Source organism: Suricata suricatta, chromosome 12, assembly GCF_006229205.1.
Source record: "Suricata suricatta isolate VVHF042 chromosome 12, meerkat_22Aug2017_6uvM2_HiC, whole genome shotgun sequence".
Classification (NCBI taxonomy): domain Eukaryota; kingdom Metazoa; phylum Chordata; class Mammalia; order Carnivora; family Herpestidae; genus Suricata; species Suricata suricatta.
The window spans coordinates 104941749-104962869 of NC_043711.1; the positions used below are offsets into that span (position 1 = coordinate 104941749).

Here is a 21121-nt window from a genome sequence, read left to right on the forward strand (position 1 = left end):
CCCTCACCTCTTCACCCCTCCCCCCTCCCCTCCCCCTCCACCCCTTAGAGTGCCCATCCACCTGCTGGGATGGACTCCTGTGGTGCCCGCTCTCCCCCCACCATCTGAACCGGGGCCACCTTTCCCCATTTCTCTCTAGACTTCGCCAGTGGATCTGTCTTTCCCTCTTTCAACTCTTTCAAAGTGGGCCCCCCAAGGACGGAAGGGTGACCCCGTGCTGCTCAGGGTCCTGGAAGCTGGCTGTGCGGGTGGGGGGGGCGCCTCGCAGTGCTGGAGGGCCCGCAGCAGGTCAAGCCCCACTGCTCCCGCCCTCAGAGCCTGGGTCACTGAGAAAGTGGACAATGGCCCGCCAGCGCCCCTGGCGGTGAAGAAAGGGGAGACTAGGGAGGCATCACCCCCGCAACCCAAAGAAAGGTCCGGAGAAGGGAAGATCCCCCACGAGTCTGGGAGCCCGGGGCTGTGGGGGAGGGGCGCGCCCCTGCACCAGAACGAGCTGCCAGCCATGCTTGAGCGGCAAACCCCAGCATCAGTGGCCGTGCGCTTCGTCTGTGCTGCTTCCTCTCCGTTCTCGCGCCGGCCTCCGATGGAGATGGTGTGGTTATTATTCCCGTTACGAATCGGCAAACGAGCCACAGACAGGTGGGCTGGCGTGCCTAAGGTCAGCCGGCGAATAATTAAGCCAGGTAATACAAATAAATGCGCCCTCTCATGAGGGAGGCCGACTCCAGTTGCTTTTTCTATATTCACAAATCTCTAAAGTGGACCTGAATTCGTCACAGAAGCCGAAGACTCTTCTTCGTAGAGACAAGAGAGGCAGGGGTGAGGGCGGCAGGAGCTGCCTCTAAATCCTGGTCTCCCACAGGGAGCTTGCTCCCTGTACCCCAAACCGGGCTGTGCTGCCTCCCGGGCAGTCCTGGGGCAACAGCCCCCTGGGGGTGGGGCTGGACCTCCTGCTGCCCTCACCAGCCTCAGGGCGCAGCCACAGGGGTGGGGGGGTGGGGGTGGCGGCTGTCTGTATCAGCATCTGTCATCTTCACAGATCTCTTCTGCTTGAACCAAAAAGGAAGGGGTCTCAGCCCAAACCGCAAAGCCTAGGTCTCACCCCAGCCTTGCCTTGCCCAGCCTCCCCCAAGAAAGAACTTCTGTGCAGCTGCCCCCCCTCGGGACGGAGACAGGCGCCCCAGTTTGCCAGGACTTCCCCCACCCAGCCCCTCCAGCTGCAAGCCTGCCTCTCCCTTAAGCCTTTGTCCATTCTGCTCCTCAATGTGGAGGACCCTTCCTTTGCTCTTTTCTACTGATGAACTCCTACACAACCGTCAAGGCCCAGCTTGCAAATCCCCTTCAGCCTGTCACTTTCCCTGAAACATTGCTCTCTCCCCTCCCTAGTGCCTCACTGTGCTCTGCGGTCAGTTGGCCGAGTTCCTGTCTGGCCTCCTCAGAAGACGCTGAGCCTCCAGGAGAGTGTCGGGGCCAGCAGGTCCCAGCGTGAATGTGAAGCGGTCAGATCTTCGGGGCTCCACGTTGCCATCTCAAGGTCGTGTGACCTTGGGTGAATTGCTTTCCTCCCTGTACCTCTGCTCATCTGCAGTGTAGTGCCTCCCCTCACCCTGGCTTTGGGAGGAGTTAGTGGGATGCAGGGGCTGCCCCAGGAGAGACACTGCAGGCCCTGGGCTGGTGCGGAGGGAAACTAGGTGGGGGGGGCAGAGCCCTGGGGCCCCAGAATCGCAGCTGCAGCCGGGGAGAGACCGTGCAGCCCCGAGAGCAGAGCCAGGGAGAACCAGGAAGACATTTCGGCCCCAGAAGTCAGCCATGAGTGTCTCCTCCACCCCCTGCCCCTCCCCCGGCTTCCGTCTCTGTGACCTAGTCAGGGTGGCTGGAGGGGGACACATCTCTGACATGGGGACGTCACCAAGGGAAGAGGGTTGGCCCGTTGAGCCCCTGGTGACCAGGCAGAGCTCCTCCTCCAGGGCTCTGAGGAGCTGTGTTCAGGGGTCAGGATCCCCAGGGCAGAATGGCCACGAGCAGGCAGGGGACAGGGCGGGGGGGCGGCTCCCCGGCCTGCTGGGCTCTGGGGTTCCGCTGGCCCAGCGGCTGCCTCCCCCCAGCCCCAGAGCTCAGGAATCCGCCTAGCTCAAACACGTACACTGACAGAATAGAAAAGAGTCTCCATTGTTTGGGGGGAGAGGGGCGGTCAGGGCTTCCAGCCCTGCTCCCAGGAGGGACCCAGGCCTTGGCTCACCCAGAGCGGGGGGCCTCATCCGTCCCCTTCCCTGGCCAAGTTCCCGCCCTGCACACGCTGGCTTATCGATGGCCCGGGCAGCTGTCTGTCCAGCCCCGGGGAGGGCGTGGTGCCTAGGAACTGGGCCCCAGGTGGCGTCCCCCACAGGAGTGGGAAGGAGCCTGGCCTTGCTTGAACCCAAGTCCCTTGCCCCCTTCACGTGTGGTGGGCGGCGGTTAAAGGAAGGAGGCCTGGGGGTGGGGGTCCTGGGAACTCAGAGTAAGCCCGAGGCCCCTCCTTCCAGGGTGGGGAAAAGCCAGATCAAAGCCCCCTTCCCTGTCCTCTGAGTGGGCCCCTCTTTCCCCAGGCTCCTCCCTTGCAAAGCTGTGACCTGGGGGCTGCCCCCCTGAGCCTCAGAGCTGCCCCTTGGGGGACTGAGGTGCAGGGCTTCCTAACAACCACAACCTGGAGCCACAGAGCTCAGGGAGAGGTCAGGGAGGATGGGGCCTCCCGGGGCAGGCCTGGGAGGGGCTGGGGCGCCCTAGGGCGAGAGAGTCCAGTGAGGCCAGGGGAAGCGGAGGGCTCTACTCTGTCGTTAGGGTGCCCCGAGCTCAAGAACACCAGGCCGGCCTGGGCCTGCCTGCCCCACTGGCCTGTGCCCCTGTGCCCCGCGCCGGGACGGGGCAGCCACTGCTGGGGGTGGGGCCGTGTAGCTGGGGGGCATGTCCCCCCCCAGGACCTCCCCAGGGCCTGCCTGGGCCTGGGATGGGGGTTTTAATTGTTTTAAAGCTCATGGCCATCCGGGGAGTGGGGGGTTCTCACTCCCATTTTATAGATGAAAAAACTGAGGCCTACGCAGAAAGACTAGTCCCAGGCCCTGGGGTGGGCAGAGTCGGAGGCGGGTCTGGAGCCCCTGTCCCCAGAGACACTCGGGTCACCCTGTCGGCCCACGCAGGGACAGGCGGCTCTTGGAGGGGCCTCATCATCCCCCCCGCCCCCCGCACACACTCAGGCCGGGGCTGGCAGGAGAAGCCAGGCCTTGCAAAGAGCCTGCGCTGCGGATGACCCGGAGGGGCCTCGAGCGGGTGGCCGGGAAAAGGGGAGCAGGAAAGGAAAACAGTGCACGGCCGGCCGCGGGATCGGGTTGTAACCTAATCCGGTTTCAAAGCCCCTTCCTGACGTCCCCTGCATGAAGGCCGGCGGGCCAGCCCACCGGACACCCCGCCCGGGGAGGGGCCTCTGGGGACGGACTTAAAGCGGGTTTGTTTTCTTTTCGGGGAGATGTAATCACCCTCCGAGGGGCCCATCTCCTGGTTGGAGGGGAGTGTGCCGTGTGCCCGTGGCTTTGGCAAGTGTCCTGTCACATGACAAGATGCTTGCGACCGGCTTCCAGGCCTGGGAGCTCCGCGAGCAGCGCCCACGAGGGAGGGCATGCTGGAGCCTCGGTGCAGGAGCAGGGGCGGCGGACGGGCAGGGCCCAGGGGAGCACAGGACCTGGCCCTCGGGCGGGAGGGACCGGGATGCCAGGGGCTCCGGCTTCCTGGGCCTGAGCCCTAGTGGGTCGGCCGGAGGGCCAGGCCCCACCTCTCGGTGTCAGTTACTTCAGCGAGCGTGGCGTCAGCTCCGGGCTGGAAACCGGGCTGCCCCGTGGGCAATGGAACAGCCTGGCTCTCCTGCGGCCTCGGAGCCGGCCGGCCACCTGTCAGATCAGCCGCCAGCCCGAGCTCGAAGACGATCGTGTGGCTCCGGGGACCCCCGAGCCAGGCCGCGTGTCCCTGGCTTTGCCGGAGCAGATGAAGACGAAACCATACAGTCCCGAGGAATCGCAGCGCCTGACTTAAAAGTGCCGCCGTGGCCCGGCCCGAGGCTCCCCCGTCCAGGGCCAGACCCCCAGTCCCCCCAGTCCCCCCAGACCGTGGTTTCACCCCAAGTGGGTCAGAATGCAGGATCCTTGTTTGTGACCCCCAACCTCTGTTTCCTTTGCATGAAGTCCCCGCCCCCCCAAGGGCGCTTGTCCCTCCAGGTCCCTGCGGGGCTGTCATCCGGGGGAAACGGGTGCAGGGCACCCAGAACACACTTAGAGGCAAAACATGGCCACAGATGGTTGGGGGCTTGGGAATTCTGCTGGGGGGAGAGTGTGGCCCCCACACAGCCGGGGAGGGACTCAGGCAGGCCCTGCCCTTTGTGAATGGGTGGCTGGGGGCCCTCAGGCCACCTGCCACTCTGCCTGCAGGGTGTAAGTGCGGGCTCCGCCTCCAGAGGTGGGGGTGTGTTGGGAGGGGCCTGGATGGGTAGGGGTTGGGGTGGGGATTAACCCCCTGTGAGGCTCTGAGGGGCTCGGGCTCCACAGGGCGAGTCCGCACCACCGGCCTGGCCTGTCCCCCACAAGGGGACTTCCGGGACCTCCCAGATGCCCCTCTGAGGCCAGTCCGATGGCGCCAGGGGTGGGCAGGGGAGAGGGCCGCTTACCGCTGGGCACACGGTCTACTTTGCTGGCTGCAACTGTGCATTTGAGTGAAGCTCTCAGAATATTCCCCCTGCCAGCCTCCCCTCTCCTTTCTGACACGGCTCCCTGTAGGGGTCCCCGGGACCGGTCACAGCGTCACCCTGGGCTGAGGTCCCCTGGGCGCTTCTGCACTCTCCCTCCAGGGCCTGTGGGGGGCGTGGGGGGGACAGTCCAGGATCCCCCCTCCGGCACCCCCCCATCAGCAGGACGCTGGGCTTCCTGAGCAGAAGTTTACGGTGTTCCCGCTGTGTCTGCTCAGCGGACGGACTCGGGTGGGGGTGTCTGACGCCATCAGCCCCCCGCAGCCGGCAGCAGAGGACCCGCTGACGACCCAGAGTTGGTAAAGGGTTCCCTGCACACCTTTTATTTCGACTCTTGAAATTTTTTGCACTTTCCATATTTCCCACGATGAACAAATCGGAGTGTAAGGAAATGCAAATGCACTGGGAAATAGGTGACGCTTGTCTGGTTTGGCTGAGGGTGCCCCATGGGTGACAGGGGCCTGTTGGGGGGACCCCACGGGGGGAGCCTTGTGGGGGGGAACCCTGTGTGTGGGGGGGGACCCTGAGGTGGGGGAGAGCCCTGTGGGGGCCAGTGGAAGCGGCCTTGACCCCCCACGCCTCCTGCATGTCAGCTCGCAGAGTTCTTCCCGGGGAAGGGGGTCCGAGGTGCCCCGGGGGCTCTCTGCGCACAGGTGTGGGGTGGCTCTCTGAGGCCCCGGGGCTCCGGGAGCGAGGGCACAGGGGCCACAGGGGGCACCATGCCTCGGGCACACGTGCGCTCCCCGCGTGAGCTCCAGGTGTTTGGTGCCCACAGATGCCTTGACGGTGAGGAGGAAACTCTTGCCTTTCTGGCCGGCCCCCCACCCGGAGTCCGTCCTGGGCCCCCGTCTGACGGGGCATTTCCGGTCCGCCATGGCTGCGCCCAGAGTAGCCCCGGGTCTGGTCTCTCCGAGTGGGCAGCTGGCGGGGACGCCAACCTCCAGGTTGACCGCCTGGGCCCTGGAGCTCCCTGACGCGGTGCTGGCAAGGTCCCCGGGCCACGGAAGGCCTGAGCGTGGCTTTAGCGGAAGCCTCCTTCTGGGAGGTAGACGCCCCCCCCCCCCTCAGTGACCGGGCACCGGGCAGCCCTGTAGGGGCCTCGTGCAGCATGTCAGCCACGTCCCCTGCTCTGGGGGCTTCCAGAGGCGGCACAGGCAGCAGAGAGTTGAGGGGCAGACCCACTGGGAGGGTGGCCTGGAGCTGCCGTCTGGTGCACCCCAGGGGCCTCGCCTGCGTGTGGCCGCGTTTGGGGGCTGCTGCAGGGCACAGTTTCGATGGAGGAGTTGGTGTCCCCTAGGAGGGGGTCAGGTCCAGCCCCGCTCCTCGGGCTCCGTGTCTGGGGTCCCGTTCCTGGGAAGAGGGGCAGCTGTGTCCCGGCTCGCCTCCTCCTGAAGGCTGGGTCAGGGGACAGCCTCCCCAGGCAGCTCTGAGACCTGGGGGGCCGGTCAGTCCGTCCAGGAATGTGGCTGCTCTGTCCCTTGCGGGTCCTGTGGTTTCCGGGCCTCATCTCCCCCGATGTGCTGCGGGGCACGTTGTCAGGAAAGGAGCAGGTGCCCACAGGGGCCCTGGCCCCGCTGTCTGCAAGGCCCTGGGTCGGGGGGGGGGGGGGGCAGGGTGGGAAGACGTCTCTCTGCTGGTCCGGGGCTGAGGGAGGCCTCGCAGATCAGCGGTGCCCGCTCCTCCCAGTCTGTGGGTCCAGTGCCGCCCAGAGCTCCCCGGGGAGGCTCCCAGCGTGTTCGGCCGTCCAGCTTTGGCCAGCGGCCTCTCGGTTGGGAGAGCAGGTGGGCAGGGTGGTGGAGGCCCCTCCAGGCTGATCCAGGGGCGGCCGCCTCGCCCCAGCCCCAAATCCACCCCGTCCTGCCGGCGCCTGCCTTTGCGGCTCCGCCGGAGTCTGCCAGCCCCGTCCGCACATGGAGAAGCCCCCGCCGCCGCCAGAACGTTTCTGCAGATGGATCGTCGCAGAGAAGACCAGCGGCTCTCGTCTCCGGATGATGCAGACGCGGGCGGCCCACGGCCCCTGCCCCGGCTCGCCTGCCTGTGAAGAGCAGATAAGGGGCCGCTGGCATCTGGGGCTGGAGGAGCTGCCCGCGCTGACAGGGAGGCGCCAGAAGCGGCCGCAGACCCCGGGCAGCCCCGCCCCTCCTTGTCCCTCTGGGGCCGCAGAAAAAGGCATCCCTCCGCCCTGCCCCCCACAGCCAGAGGCCACATGCCTACGGGAGACCCTCAGCAGCCAGCCCAGGGGCGAGGGCTTGGAGGGGTCCTGGCAGGTGGCCACATCCATTCCTGGGAGAGGCTGCAGGGAGTCCTGCCCGAGGCCGAGGAGTGCCCGCCCCGTCCCTGGCACAGCTGTGCACCCTGCCCGCGGCTCCTGCTGCAGAGATCATTGGATTGGCCCTGCTCCACTCTGCTTGAAAAATGGGAAAGACACGTAAAAATCCAGATGTGTTCTGTCCTGGTAAACAGAACCCCACACTGGGCTCTGACGACACCGGGCACACTTGCCCCGGGTATGGGGGGTTTTCCTTCAGAACCAGGGCACCCCCAGTGGCTGCAGACCCCACCTCTCTCTCCTGTCTCGGGGTGTCCCTGCACAGTCCCTCCGCGGCCGACTCCTGGTCCAGACCCCACACAGGGCGGTCACTGCTGATGGTCACTGGACCTGGGCACCGGAGACTCGTTGCTGATGGGCCTGTGGGTCTCAGCAGGGCCGGTACCAACCGCGGGTTCTTCATCCGCAAGACGGGCAACACCAGCGGGGGGTGGGCGGCTCGGGCACCTGCCCGCGTGCGTCTGCCGCCGAAGGCGCACGTGAAATGCACACCTGGGATTACTTGTAACGTTAGGTCGTGGAGCGGCTTCTCTGCCGGCGGGTGTAAACGTTAGCCCCTCCCTCGGTGGTGTTACCCACCGGTGGGGGCTTCTTGATGGCTCCGAGAGCAAGCCGTCCCGAGGTTGGCAGGTTTAGGGATGACCTGGAGCGCTCTCGGACTCCAGCGGGGACAGAGCTTGTAGAGGCTTGGGTGAATGGAAGTCATAGAACAGGTTTCTCAAAACAAGCTCGTGGGACTTGAGAGCCATTCCTTGGAGGGGGCTCTGGGGGTAAAGAGTCAGAGTTGGGGGCGCCTGGGGGGCTCAGTCGGTTAGGTGTTTGACTCTTGGTTTCAGCTCAGGGCATGATCTTGAGGTTCGTGGGTTCGAGCCCTGCATCAGGCTCTGTGCTGGCAGTGTGGAGCCTGCTTGGGTTTTCCTCTCTCCCTCTCTCGCTCTCTGGCCCTCTCCCACTCCCACTCCCTCTGTCTCTCTCAAAATAAACGAATAAACTTAAACAAAAAAAAGATTACATTTGGGAGGACTTTCTGCCTCAACCTTTGACACATCACAGAGCCGAGGAGAAGCCTGTGTGCTCCAGATGGTGGCGGGGAGGTCCCTGCGGAGCGACACTGCCCAGGACTCGGGTCCCAGAGCGCTCCGAGCGGTGCCGGACTAAGCACTAAGACACGCGCGACACTTCTGTCTGGCACACTGGCGCAGCCTCGCCCCGGTCCCCGCTGCGAGGACGGCTGTGCCTTGTTCTCTGTGGGCCTGGCGGGCGAGGGGCTGCGCTCAGAGCGTGTGGAGTCAGGAGCAGCCCCACGAGAACTTTCCTGGCCAAGGAGACTGTGTCTCGGAACGGGTGGGGGGAGGGGTGGGGTGCCTGGGGCAGGGGGGGAGGGTGGGGTGCCCAGGGCGGGGGGGGGGGGGGGTGCCTGGGGTGCCGGGGGCGGGCACCTTCCTGGGTAGGCAGGTCCTGTCCATGGGCTGCAGGACGTGCTGGGCCTCGTGAGCCCGTCCACACAGCAGCCTCCTCTGAGCGCCTTCCGGTTTCTCCACAGAAGACTATTCACGCCTTCCCCACTTGCGGGGCTGCCGGTCCCGCGGTGGCTGACAGCTGGCGAATTTGCTCCGTTGATTCAGGGAGGCTGTTTCTCCTGGAGACCAGCCTGCGGCCCCCTGTAGGGACAGGGGGCAGCCGGGGGAGGAGGAGGATGCGCGGAGCCGGGGGCAGGCGTGGGGTGCTGCCCAGCCCCGCTGCGGCATTTTCCTCTGTTGGCTCTGCCGTCTGATGAACGTGGCCGCTCTGGCCAGAGCCTCCTGGGGCTTATCTGGCCATGTGATCCTCTGGTCTAGGGAGAGCATTAGCGCCTCCCTCCTGGCCCCTGTGGGTGGTGGGGATGGCGGTGGGGGAGGGGAGGCGGGCTTTCCTCCATTGGACTCGGGTCCTGGGGGGGCGTGAGGAGGCTCCTGTGGCGGGGACATGGCTCCCGGGGGCACAGGGCCTGTCTGCGGAGGTCTCCCAGCTCGCCGATGCCGCGGCCTCACCGCTGGGGACAGCCCGGGGCTGAGGAGCCTAGTTTCCAGTGTCCTCAGGCTCCAGGCCGGGACCGGGTGCCGTCGGGATCCTGGGAAGAAGTCGGCGTGCCAGGAACCCACAGACGTTAGTAGGCACAGGCGCTGGGGTTGCAGAGGCCCGACTCAGAGAGGGGAGAACCAGCCTGAGTTTGCACGGGAGGCAAGCCGTCTCCAGCCTCCTGACCGCCCCCCCCCCTTGCTCCAAACTCCGGCCCCCACACGGCTGACGGCATCCTGGGGTTGGCGCCAGCCTGGCCCTCCCTTCTGAGGGATGTCAGGTCAAAGTCAGGTCAAAGTCGCAGACCCGGAAGAAGAAAACACCACCTTGGGCCGTCTGGCGTTGTCTCTCAGCGCCTTCCCCTCCCCCAGGCGGAGCTGGGGGCGCTTGCTCTCACTGCCCACTTCCTAGCCCTGGCCCCGAGCCACACCACCCTGGTGGCCACCCGTCGGTTGGCCAGGAGACCTTGGGGGTCACTGGGAAGTGACCTCAGCTTTGGTTTTGAGCATGCGTGCTTTGTGTCCAGCCTCCAAAAGAGCCACCAGGAGCACAGTCCAGCTCGGTCCAGCACGGCCCAGCACGGCCCAGCACGGCCCAGCACGGCCCAGGACGGCCCGGCTCTTCTTTCGTTTGTTTAGGGCACCCCGGGCGCCTTGGCTTCCTCATCTGAGAAGTGGGGGTGATGAGCCCCAAGCTCCGGGGACACCAGGGGGGAGACGAGCTCAATCATCATCATCATCATCGAACACCAAGAGCCCAACGGGGACAACTCCCTCCATCAGTCCTGGAAACACCGTGCAGCCGGGCCAGCGTGGGGCGCAGCAGGGAGAAGAGGCCCCTGGCACCCCCGCCTCCGCGAGGAGCTTACCCACCACCGAGTGTGCCCGTCAGCCCCGAGGAGGAAGGGCACTTGGGCTCTGAGGGCTGGTTTGGAGGATCTAGCGGGCGAGCAAAGCTACTGTATACCCTTGACCTCCAGATGGTCCTCCTCTGTTGGGGAAGGTCAGCCCCTTGGAGCGAGTGTGCAGCTTCGCCAGGGACGCACCTGGGGCGGGAGGGGGGAGGGGAGGCCTGGACGGCCAGCCAGGTCAGCCGCGTCAACCCTGCTGATCAGTAGGGTGACGATGTCACAGCCTGAGTGCCCCCACATCTGGGCAGGGCTTTGAGGTATGAGTAGAAGTTTGCTGAATGACATGCGTGGGAAGGGTTTCAGGGCAGAGGGAACAGATGGGGTGGTAAGAAGGGTCTTGAGGCCCATGGAAAGTGGCCGCTGTGTGAGCGTGTTTGGACCCGGGGTGCCCGACGGCGGGGAGGGCCCAGGCGGAGAAGCAGGGGTTCCGTCGAAAGATGGCGGGAAGGAGCCGTGGAGGGAAGAGTCCGCTGTGATTTATTTTTCTTCTGCTCAAAGCACAGCTGTCGTAGGCTTTCCTTTCGCCTTGTCTTTTGAGCTGCACATGGAGCCCTCGTCCACACCGGCCGCTGAGCCGGTGCTGCTTCTGAAGGGAAACTGAAGGCCTTTCACCCTCCTTCCCGCAGGCTCCCAGAAACCCCAGGGCCTCCTCGCTCCCGGCGCACCCGCCCTCCTGCACAAACGCCACGTCGTCTGCGGAAAGGGCACGGATTCGGTGTGTGTGGGGCACACGTGAGCCCCGCCCCAGGAGCGTGCCCGCCCTCCCCGCCCACCACACGTGCTGCCGGCCACGGGCTTTCTCGCAGCTGCGCGGCGTGTCCGGCGGGACGTGGGACACTGGGCTCGGGTCGCCCCCGGAGCTTCTCCGGGTGTCGCCTCTGGCTCCCGGCAGCCGGGCTGCGAGAACTGGGGGCGTGGTGAGCCCCGGCCAGGCTTGCTGGGGACGGCTCTGAGCAGGTGTTCTCCCAGAAGCCTCCAGAGCGCTTTCTGGAAGGCCTGCTTCTGCCCTCACCACCGGGCCCTTGCACGGGGGAGGAAGGGCACCTCAGACTTGCTCTACCTCTACCCCCCACCGTGAGTGCGGGGGCTCAACGCCCCTCAGTGTCCTGACGTGGCCTAAATGTTTGGGGTCCAGGCCTTTTGGACCCCTTGGGCCCCGAGTCTTGGGCTCTGCCCTTGCTGGCGCCCCGGAGACAGGTGTCCTGGCCCAGTGAGAGGCAGCTCTGGACTTTGAGCCTGGCCCACGGTGCCCCGGAGAGGGTGTTTCCAGCACAGAGCGCCCTGGCCTTTGGCTGCACCCTAACTGCAGTGGGGGTGGGGGGGAGGGCTTGCCTTGGCAGTCGGGGCGCCTGGGAGGTGTGCACGGCCTGACCTGTAACCACAGTGACTGTGGGCTCACCCAGCCATAAAGCTGGGGTGACAGGCTTAGCGGCCCAGCTGTGCTCCCTGGAGCCCTTGCCCAGGCTGCACCCACTGCTCCCTGCAGCCTTCACCACTGGGGAAACTGAGTCCGAGGGTAGGGAGCAGGGGAGCATGGGGACTGACAGGGTTGTGGGGTTCCTTGGTCATCTGCTCCCCATGTTACAGGTGGAGGGAAGGAAACGAGCCCAGTGTCAGGGGCCAAGCTCAGGGCCACAGGCATCCAGCCTGCCGGTGCTTCTCCCGGGGGAAGTAATCGGTGCTCCTGCCAGGGCACGGGGTCTGCCCTAGACCCCCACCCCGTGTGCTCCTGGGGGCGGCAGGGACTGATCTGGGGACATGGACTTGGGAGCAAGAGACCACTCAAACCGTACTTCCTTCCTGCTGGGCTCGGGCGGTGCCTTGAGCCTCGCCATGCCTCAGTTTCCCCATCTGCAAAGAGAGGCTGGTAGGAGTCTCCCCACCTGCCTCCGCCGGGCTGCTGGAGGACAGTGGCTGGTGCAGTGTGGTGGGATCATTTGTTATCCGGAGCCTGCATGTCCCCCCTGGTCCCGGGCTGGGGCAGGAGGGACAATGTGACTGCCCGCCCTGCGGAGCCCTCCCAGGGGTCTGGCCTCTCAGGAGCCATGGATGCGCCCACCTGCCGCCACCCCCGCAGGCCCCCTGGGCAGGCAGCGCCCCCTGCCGGCCACTTCCGCTGTACCCCACCCCCACCTGCCTTCCTGAGGGGCAATTCGTGGTGAGGCCACCTTGCTCTGCCTCCCCTTTCTTTTCCTCCCACCCCTCCCCTTGAGTGTCACTCCTAGTCTTTTCTAGGTCCTCAAGGCCTGACTCCTTTTCTCTTTGCTGTCCCTTCCAGGCGTCCCTGCCTCCAGGAAGCTCTCCCGGGCTGCGCTCTCTCCCCCTGGAGCTCTATCCCTGGGCACCTTTGCTCGGGCACTGGAGAATCTTGTGAGGTTCGGGTTCTGAGCTCACCTGGCCACCGTGGGTGTGGTGACCAGAGGGTCCTCCCAGGGCAGCGGGTGCTGGGCCGGGCCTCTGGGGCCAGCGGCACTTTTCTGGAGGACACACAGCAGCAGTGGGAGCCTGGAGCAGGGACATGGAGAGGCCACGGCTGCGGGGGCCGCAGGGCTTGCTCTAAGGACCCAGCACCCGACTCTCTGTCCTCCTCCTCAACGAGGGCTCTGTTTCTTGCCCTCGGGAAGGAGCGTTTCTAGTTCTTGTTTCTAAAGGTGGACAGGGCCGCCCCCTCCCCCAGATCCCCTCTGCCTGGGCACCAGCCCTGCTCCTGGATGGGCATTCCTGGGGCTCCCGGGCCTGGCCCTGATGTGGACCTTGGTGTGTGTGGGTGCAGGGGCGGGAGTGGACAGGCTGGTGGACAAGCCCCTGCCCCGCGGGCTCACAGGAGGGGGACGAGCACAGGGAGAGAGCCTGTGGGGCCAGGGGTCCATGCCATGCAGGGCGGCTCCGAGCCTTCCCCGCTTTGGCAGGATGGTTGGGGGCTGTCTGGCCTGGGGCGGGGGGCCCAGGAGGGAGTCTGATTCCTTATGAAGAGGCTGAGGCACAGGCCTGATGCAGCTCCCTAAGTCATTGCCTGGGAGCCTGGAGCGGGGACCAGAGGGACGGGTCACCACAGCTGCTGGCTGCCTGCAGCCCCGGCTTCCATGCCCTCCCCGGTCTGGGCTCCCTGTGCCTCTGCCAACAAGGGTCTGTGGCCGAGCACCGGTGTTAACCGGGGTCCAGGCCCACTCCCCCAGTGTGTGAAATGGGTCCCCCTCGCCTTCCCAGGGCAAGACCCCAGCCTGTGCCCATGTCCCCCTCCCAGCAGGAAAACTGAGGACACACGGGGTCTGCAGGGGGAGGGCCCTGCGAGGGGGCCTGGCTCTGGCCTTCACGTGAGGGTGGGGCCTGGCCCTCCCCTTAGGGAGCAGGTCGGGGAGACGAGGCTGCATGAGCACCGCCAGGCTAAATATAGCTGTGGAACTTCCCGGAACATATTACTCCAAGTGTCCAATAATGATGCTCAACAGCAGAGCGTCTGCCGAGAAAGCGGGGCCCACCCTGCACGGCCAGCATGGGGAGGGGGGCAGGGGGCTCCGCCCGGCTGCCGAGAGCTCAGACACAGCCCCGCCCCCAGTGGCCTGGGGGCCGGTGGGGCCCGCAGCAGGTCCCTGGTGGGCACGCGGAGTGGACAGATGCTATCGAGCATGCCTTCAGTCCCTGGGGTCGCCGGACCCTGGCTGAGGTTGGGGGTGGGTGAGGGGACCCCGTCCTCCAGAATCTTCTGTGGTTCGTGCCGGGAGTGGGGGGAAGCACGCCGGGGCCTCCCAGACCCCCGGCCGGCGGGCGGCTCTGCGCAGCCGGGGTCTTCCCGTTTCTGGAGCAGACAGGAGGCGCCCGTTCTGTCTCCCTTGTCATCTGGCCTGGAGAGGCCCAGAGACCAAGCCGACGACCTGAAGGGGGCCAGATGGACAGGTGCCTCCTGGAGGAGGGCTGTCCACGCTGGGGCCACCGGCCATCCCCTGACGAGGCCCCCCGAGGAAATGCCCATCACCTGGCTGGGAAGGCTGGTCACTGTGTACAGTCTTTTCTCCCAGGCCGGCGAGGCTGCTCCCCCCTCTGCCCGTCCAATGTCCAGGGAAGGTGGGCTGCCTGGGTCCTGGAGCTGCTTCTTCTCCGGCAGGAGGGCTTGGTGACAGGTGTCTCCGTGGCCCAGCTCTTGTGCTGTGAGCACGACCCGGGTCAGCCTGGACAATCCGTGTGCATCCCTGACACACCTTGACAGCTTGCCTCGGTTTTCTCATCCACAGAATGGGGAGGCAGTGGGGACAAGGAGATAGGTCACGTGTGTGCCCTGCACCCCAGGGACAAGGTGTCCACTGGCACTACCATCATGACACTGATGGGGACCCATGCCCTCCCCCCTCCCCCTCCCCACCCTCCTTCCCCTCCCCTGTCCTCCACAGCATTTCCTGAGCTCCCAGTCGGACACAGGCGGACCGTAGTGAGAACAGTGACCCGTCCAGCAAGCATGTCACTGAGAGAGCCCGGCAGGTGCACGGCGGCTCCGACCCGGATGAACTCTGAAGGTGAGCGGGGGCATCTGGGCTGATGGAGGGGAGCGGCCAGCAGGGGACCCAGCTTCAGGAGAGGCGACCTGAGGGTCTTTCCCCGCTGGCCGGTGCTGGCCACACCCAGGGGGTCCACGAGGGGGTCCACTGAGGAGACCGCGTCCTTCTCCCTGTGCACTTGGGCCACACCCTCCCGAATCCTCCACGTTGGGTCCTGCGGAGGCCAGGTTCTTGTCGGTGTGGACGCCGCGCCGCCTCCTCTGGAAGCCCCCACAGCGGCACCTGACAAAGTGGAGCGCCTGTCACACAGGAGGCCGGCGCAGGGAACGGGGCTCGGGCGCCCCCTGCAGGCGGTGGCGGTAGCGCAGGCACGTTGGGCTCCCAGCTCCGTGGAGGCAGCGCCCCCTCCTGGCCGCCTGCTGAATCCATTACATTTTGGAAATTGAACGTGAAGTGGAGCCCACTATCCCCGAACTTGGCCCAAAAGAGTCAAGGAACATATGGAAACCATGTGAAATGTACACACACACTTCACAACCTGCTCCGCAAGTCACTGGAAGCTGTAGATAACTTTAAAATGCAAACATAAGGGGCAGCTCTTCCTGCCCACGGGTCCTGTCCCTGTGCTTTAATAAAATCACCTTTTTGCGCCAAAAATAAATAAATAAATAAATAAATAAATAAATAAATAAATAAATAAATAAATAAATAAATAAAATAAAATAAAAATAAAATAAGATAAAAATGCAAAAACAAGCAGCACCTGGGTGGCTCAGTCAGGTAAGCGTCTGACTCCTGATTTCTACGCAGGTCATGATCTCATGATTCGGGAGAACAGCTTCACATTGAGCTCTCTGCAGGCAGCACAGATCTCTGAAAATAAATAAACACTAAACACAATAAAACACAAATACAAAGACCAGTCCAAAAAAAGAGGAAAATTGATAACATGGACTATTTAAATTTCAAACTTCTACCCTGATAAACCTGGTTCAAAGAACCAAAAGACAAGCCACGAACTGGGAGAAATTATTTGCAAGCCACGTATCTGAATTCAGAATGGACCCTGATCCTAAACCTCAGCTCTCACAAGGTCTTCTACCTCTAGGTCGGAACCCACAAACTCCAGTTACTCATTGCAGTGCTGTTCCTCATGAGTCCTACGGACAACTGGATTCTCCCTGGATCTTCCACCACACCAGCCTAAACACTTTAACCATTATGTCCAGTGACTCAAGGTTCGCCCTAACTCCTATCTTCATCTCCTAAACCCTCCTTCCCTAAACCATTACCATCTGATCCCTCTAATCTCTCAACTAATAAGCAATCATCCACCAAACCTTCTAAACCCACACCCAGTACTGTCACCCCCTCACCTAAACAATTACCCTCTCAAACCCTCACTCACTCACCCTTAAACTGTCACCTTCCAAATTCTGAGCCCACTAGCTCCCCACACATCACACGTGGAACCTCCTAACCCTTCCCCCAACAAACACCCACCAAATGACTCTCTCATTCACTCACCCACAAGATATATTTCATCTCAGGGCGCCTGGGGGGCTCAGTCAGTTAAGCGTCTGACTTCGGCTCAGGTCATGATCTCACAGTTCATGGGTTTAAGCCCCGCATCGGGCTCTGTGCTGATGGCTCGGAGCCTGAAGCCTGCTTTGGATTCTGTGTCTCCCCCTCTCTCTCTGCCCCTCCCCTGCTTGTGTTCTGTCTCTCAAAAATAAATAAAGGTTAAAAAATTTAAAAAAACTTATCATCTCAAACCCAGTAACACTCTTCTTCCCACCTCCTCACTCTAAAACACCCAAATCCTAAGGGCATGTCCCCCAAAAGTATGAATCCTAAAGCCATAAACCAATGCCAAAAGTCATATGCCACAATCCTAACCCTAAACCTAAAACCATACACCACTAAACAGTAGAAGCCCAGAAGCAAATCCACACATATGTGGTCAATTAATTGGCAAGAAAGGAGCCAAGAGTGCACAGCGCTGGAAGGACAGTGTCCTCCGTGAACGGTGCTGGGAACCCTGGACGGCCCCCAGCGGAGCACCAGACCTCTGTCTCTCACCACGCACAACTCACTAAAAACCCACAACAGCAAAGAGGAAGCAGGAACCCGGGGACGGAGGGCCGGGCTGCCCCGAAGTCCAGGAGCCCTGGCGCCCTGATGGGACCCGTTCCCAGCGGGGACACTGGCGGGACGGCAGGGGTTCGGATTTGCTCCTGAGCTCCACTGATTAAGTTCCAGCAAAGACCACACTGGCCTCCGCTGTCTCCTGGTGATGTTTCTAATCTGGAACAATGGCTTCACAGGGAACGAGAGAATGTGCTTCAGGACCGCCCTCAGTGAAGGAAGGAAGAGGGAGATGGAACGGGATGGAGCCCAAGGAGCTTCTCCCGCAAGGGTCCTGCGGGGAGAGGCCAGGACCGGACAGCAGGGCAGTGACGGACGGCAGCACGGCCAGTGCCCCCCACGCACGGGGGGACGGCCCTGCTCTGAGGGCACGAGGACCAAGCACCCGCTTCCGTGCCAGGGGGCTCCGTCTCTCAGCCCTGACTGAGGACGCTGTCCAGGACAGGGGTGTTCCACGTTTGCACATGTTCCTGGGTTCAAGCCCCATGTCAGGCTCTGTGCTGACAGCTCAGAGCCTGGATCCTGCTTCAGATTCTGTCTCTCTCTCTGCTCCTCCCCCACTAGAGCTCTGTCTCTGTCTCTCTCTCTCTCTCTCTCTCAAAAATATACATTTAAAAGTAAAAACAAAAAAAAAGACGTGTGACCAGGACAATCACAAGGAAAACATGCCAATGACAGCACCCACCCTGGGAACCAGCCCTGCAGGGGTCGTGACCTGAGAGCTGGCGGGCGGGTGGGGCACCCCCTGCCCCCCACCCCCACCCGTGCACGCATCACAAACCTGGACCCACATCACAATCCCTCTGGCCACGCCCCCCAGGGACACAGCCCCCAGCACCAAGACAAGACCCAGCTGGCAGTGGACCTGGCTGTCCCCACTTCCAGGACCACCGCGCCACCTCACCTGCCGCTGGCCGCCCGCGGACTTCAGAGCACAAGGGGGGTGTCCCGGCGCTCCTGCAGCGCCCACAGACCCCGGCCCTCCCTGAACGTGACGTCACACACCCCGGGCTGGAAAGTCACTGCTGCCTGGGAAGCGGCTTCCGGCCAGTGGGAGGAGCTGGACGATGGGGACGCCGGGGACGCTGCCCGCGAGGAGACACAGAGATGTCACATCACAGCCTCCAGGGGCCCAGGGGCTGCCGTTCAACTCGGCCAGCGCAGCCCCGAGCCCGGATGGGTCCCGACCCGACGACCCCGCCACGACCCGCGCTGGGCTGGAAGCTAGAGAGGGGCCCCGCCCGAAGCCCCCGCCGGCCCCCTCCCTGCCCGAGACCCGCCGGCCCCCTCCCCGCCCGAGAGCCAGAGGCCCGGGCCCGTGCTGCACGTCCGACCGTGTCGCCAAGTCCTGGGTGAGCCTGTCCTGCGGCCCTAGGCAGCCGCTCAGAGGGTCACCTCCCGCCCGGCCTGGCCCCGCCCCGCCCCGCCTGAGGGGGCCTGCCTGGCGGGAGGGGCTCCGGCCACAAGGCCTGTGGTGTGAGCAGGCGGGGTCCTCGCTCCCAGGGGTGCCCCTGGTCCTGGCCCTCGGGTGCTTGTTTTCTGAATCCTGGAGCTGATCCAGGCCGCCTTTCCAGGACCTTGCTGTTGGTGTGTGTGGTGTGTGTGTGTGCGTGCATGCGTGTGTCTATCCCTGGTGTGTGTGTGTGTGTATGTGTGTTGCACTGGTGTGTGTGAGATAGACACACACAAACACACACACACACACACACACACACACCAGGGATAGACACAGAGAGACACACACACACACACACAAACACACACACTGACGGCAAGGCCCTGGGAAGGCGGCCTGGATCGGCTCCAGGATTCAGAAAACAAGCCCTGAGGGGACAACAGCCAAGACCAAGGGCACCCCTGGGAGCACACAGGACCCCGAGGCTGCAGGACCCGGCACCCGCCCCCACGGCACACCACGTCCAACAGCATCAAGATGCCTGAGTTCCAGCCGCGTCCCTGTGGCTCCAACACCGAAAGGAAATCAACGTCTCCAGACTTGTCTGCCACCAGAAGCGTCTCCTCGGAGGCTGTGAAGGTCAGGGCCGTGCACCTGCTCACCACGGTCCTGGAAGGCCAGAGACGCCCGTAGTTGGCTTGCGCACGGTCAGCACATGGAGGGCCGACAGACCCGAGGGCCGTGCATTCTTCAGACACGCGTCAGCCCCTCGCCCAGCGTCTCCCCTTCCCGGCCACAGTTTGGCTTCATGATGACAGAATCTGGGCGGCGGACATCTGCACGTCTAGCATGAAATCCTCTCTGATTTGCTGCGTGTTTCAGGATCATCCTGGTACAACGTTGGGGGACCTGCTCCGCGGCCCCAGCACCTGGCCCGCGCGGGCGGAGGAGGAAGCGTCAGCTGCTCAGGCACCCAGCGTGCTCTGGGCCAAACCACGGAGGCCCCCGCCCTGGGAGCGCCCGCAGACACCCACTCCGCACCTGCCCGGGGCCCTGCCGCGCGGGCCCCCCACCGCGCTGCTCCCGCTCGGGCACAACAGCCTGAAGATGGGGTGCGTCCGCTCTCAGCCACCCCTCCCCGCAGGGGCGGCCCCACAGGTGGCCAGGGAGGTCCGAGTCTGGGTCAGGCAAGTCCACCCGCTCATCCAGTCAGGCCCCCGATCCGGATCACAAGGCCGCCCCTATCTGCACCTTGGAAGCTGGTTCAGTGCTGCTCCAGCCTGACAAACATCACGGCGCACGGTGCCCGCAGGCACACCTCCTCATCCGGGTCCGACACTCAGCGACTCGCCCTCCCCCAGGGTGGGAGTCTGCGCACCTTCCTCCCGCCACTCCCCCCTTACCTCCTTCCTCCCCCTCCACACGGCAGGCCCGCGCTCTGACTCTGTACACACCACCTGCGCCCCTGCTCTGCACACGGTCGTCACCTACACTCACGTCCCTGCCCGCCTTTGTCCCCAGGGGTGCAGGTGGCCTCCTCTGCACCCGGCTCCCTGTGGCTGCAATTCCAGATGTCGCCCGACACGGAAACCGAAGCTCAAAGACTCTGCGTCTCCAGCACGAGGAACAAACGCGCACAGCATCTCGGGCGCAGGGGGACAGAAGGACTCGAACTGCAGGGGCGAGGCCCCAGCAGCAGCCGGACCTCCTCCTCTGCCTGCCAGGGGAGCTAAGAAAGGACGGGAAATGACATAAACAGAAAACAGCGACAAGAGAAGACAGTAGGCTCCGGGCAAGGCTCATCAGAACGCTCCCTGCGCCACCGCGCATCCCACGGGGGACCACGCAGCTGCCTCGGGGCCACGGTTCCCGGGCGGTGGCCGGGCCGGTCCCGCAGGACTCACACGGACACCGCAGCACCGCCCCCACATCCCGCTCAGCTCAGAAACGGCCCGGCTCCATCCTGTCCCTTCGTCTTTTGCCAGTCGGGGGGGGGGGGGGTAGGCTTCTAGCTTCTCAGGTAAATTAGGCCTGGCGAGGACGCCAGGATGCACAGAGCCAGTGGGGGCGAGGGCCTACGGGGCGATCACGAGACAGGACACTCGGTGGGCTGGCCGCTGTGCCCCACCTGTCCCTCCAGAGAGTCACTGGATACACTACTCTGTTCCGGCAGCTGAGCCCAGAGATGCCCCCACTGGGTGGTGGCCACCCGAACCCCCCTCCAGAGAGCCACGCTGGCCCCACGGGGCCCGAGGAAGCCGAGCCCCCAGCCCCGCACACCCCAGCCCCCCGCCAGCTCCGGGCACACGCTCTCACCTCCCGGGACTCTGCATGTACTTGTATTATTTCAATGCATGTATTTCCTGAAATGGGGTGACGTCCTACATTAAGATTTCTCAAAAATTTCATGCCGCCCTGAGTGTCCCCATTGTGAATCCAGAAAGCCTGGCCTCGGTTCCAGGCCTTGGTCATCCTGAACAGTAACCTTGAAAACAATCACAGTTGCCCATGATTTTCACCTGGACTTTTCCTCCAAACCCTCCGCTGGAGGGACTGGGAGCCAGTCTTGGGCAAATGTGCGTGGCCAGGACACCCCCAAGACTGAACTGCAGGTCAAGGACGGGTGTTCTCCTGAGGAAGCAGCCCATGGGTCCCTGTCCCCAACCCCACTGCACAATGGCTCCTGGACGAGGCAGCACCGCACCTTGCGCTGCGTTCAGGGTAAATTGAGGGACGAAGCAACAGGAGAAACCCTAGCCCCTGGGGACAGCCATGGTACGTGGGACGTGCCCTTCACTCAGCGGCTGACGAAGAGGGGACAGAGTTCCACGGATCTGGCCTCACTCCCAGCAAGCACCCTGTGCGATGCACACTGCACCCCGCGAGCGCCCGGAGAGGCCCTGCATGCCTAATGCACACACGTGCAACATGAAATTCTTTGTGTCAGTGTAAAAACCAAGAGCCAGAACCCAATGAGGGGGGGGGAGACCAGACACCACCCACCATTTGCTGACATGTTACCGCC

The 21121-nt window shown here is 63.8% G+C and overlaps 1 protein-coding gene across 1 annotated transcript; it reads right to left on the bottom strand.

The window, feature by feature from the left end:
• Window positions 1–10279: 10279 nt before the first annotated feature.
• LOC115274591 lies at window positions 10280–14395 on the bottom strand. The gene is made up of 5 exons (XM_029917995.1): window positions 14371–14395; window positions 14036–14280; window positions 12457–12567; window positions 11856–11913; window positions 10280–10755 (listed from the first exon to the last, which is right to left on the bottom strand). The coding sequence occupies exons 1-5, from the start codon at window positions 14393–14395 to the stop codon at window positions 10280–10282; spliced, it is 915 nt and encodes a 304-aa protein (XP_029773855.1).
• Between the last annotated feature and the right edge of the window lie 6726 nt (window positions 14396–21121).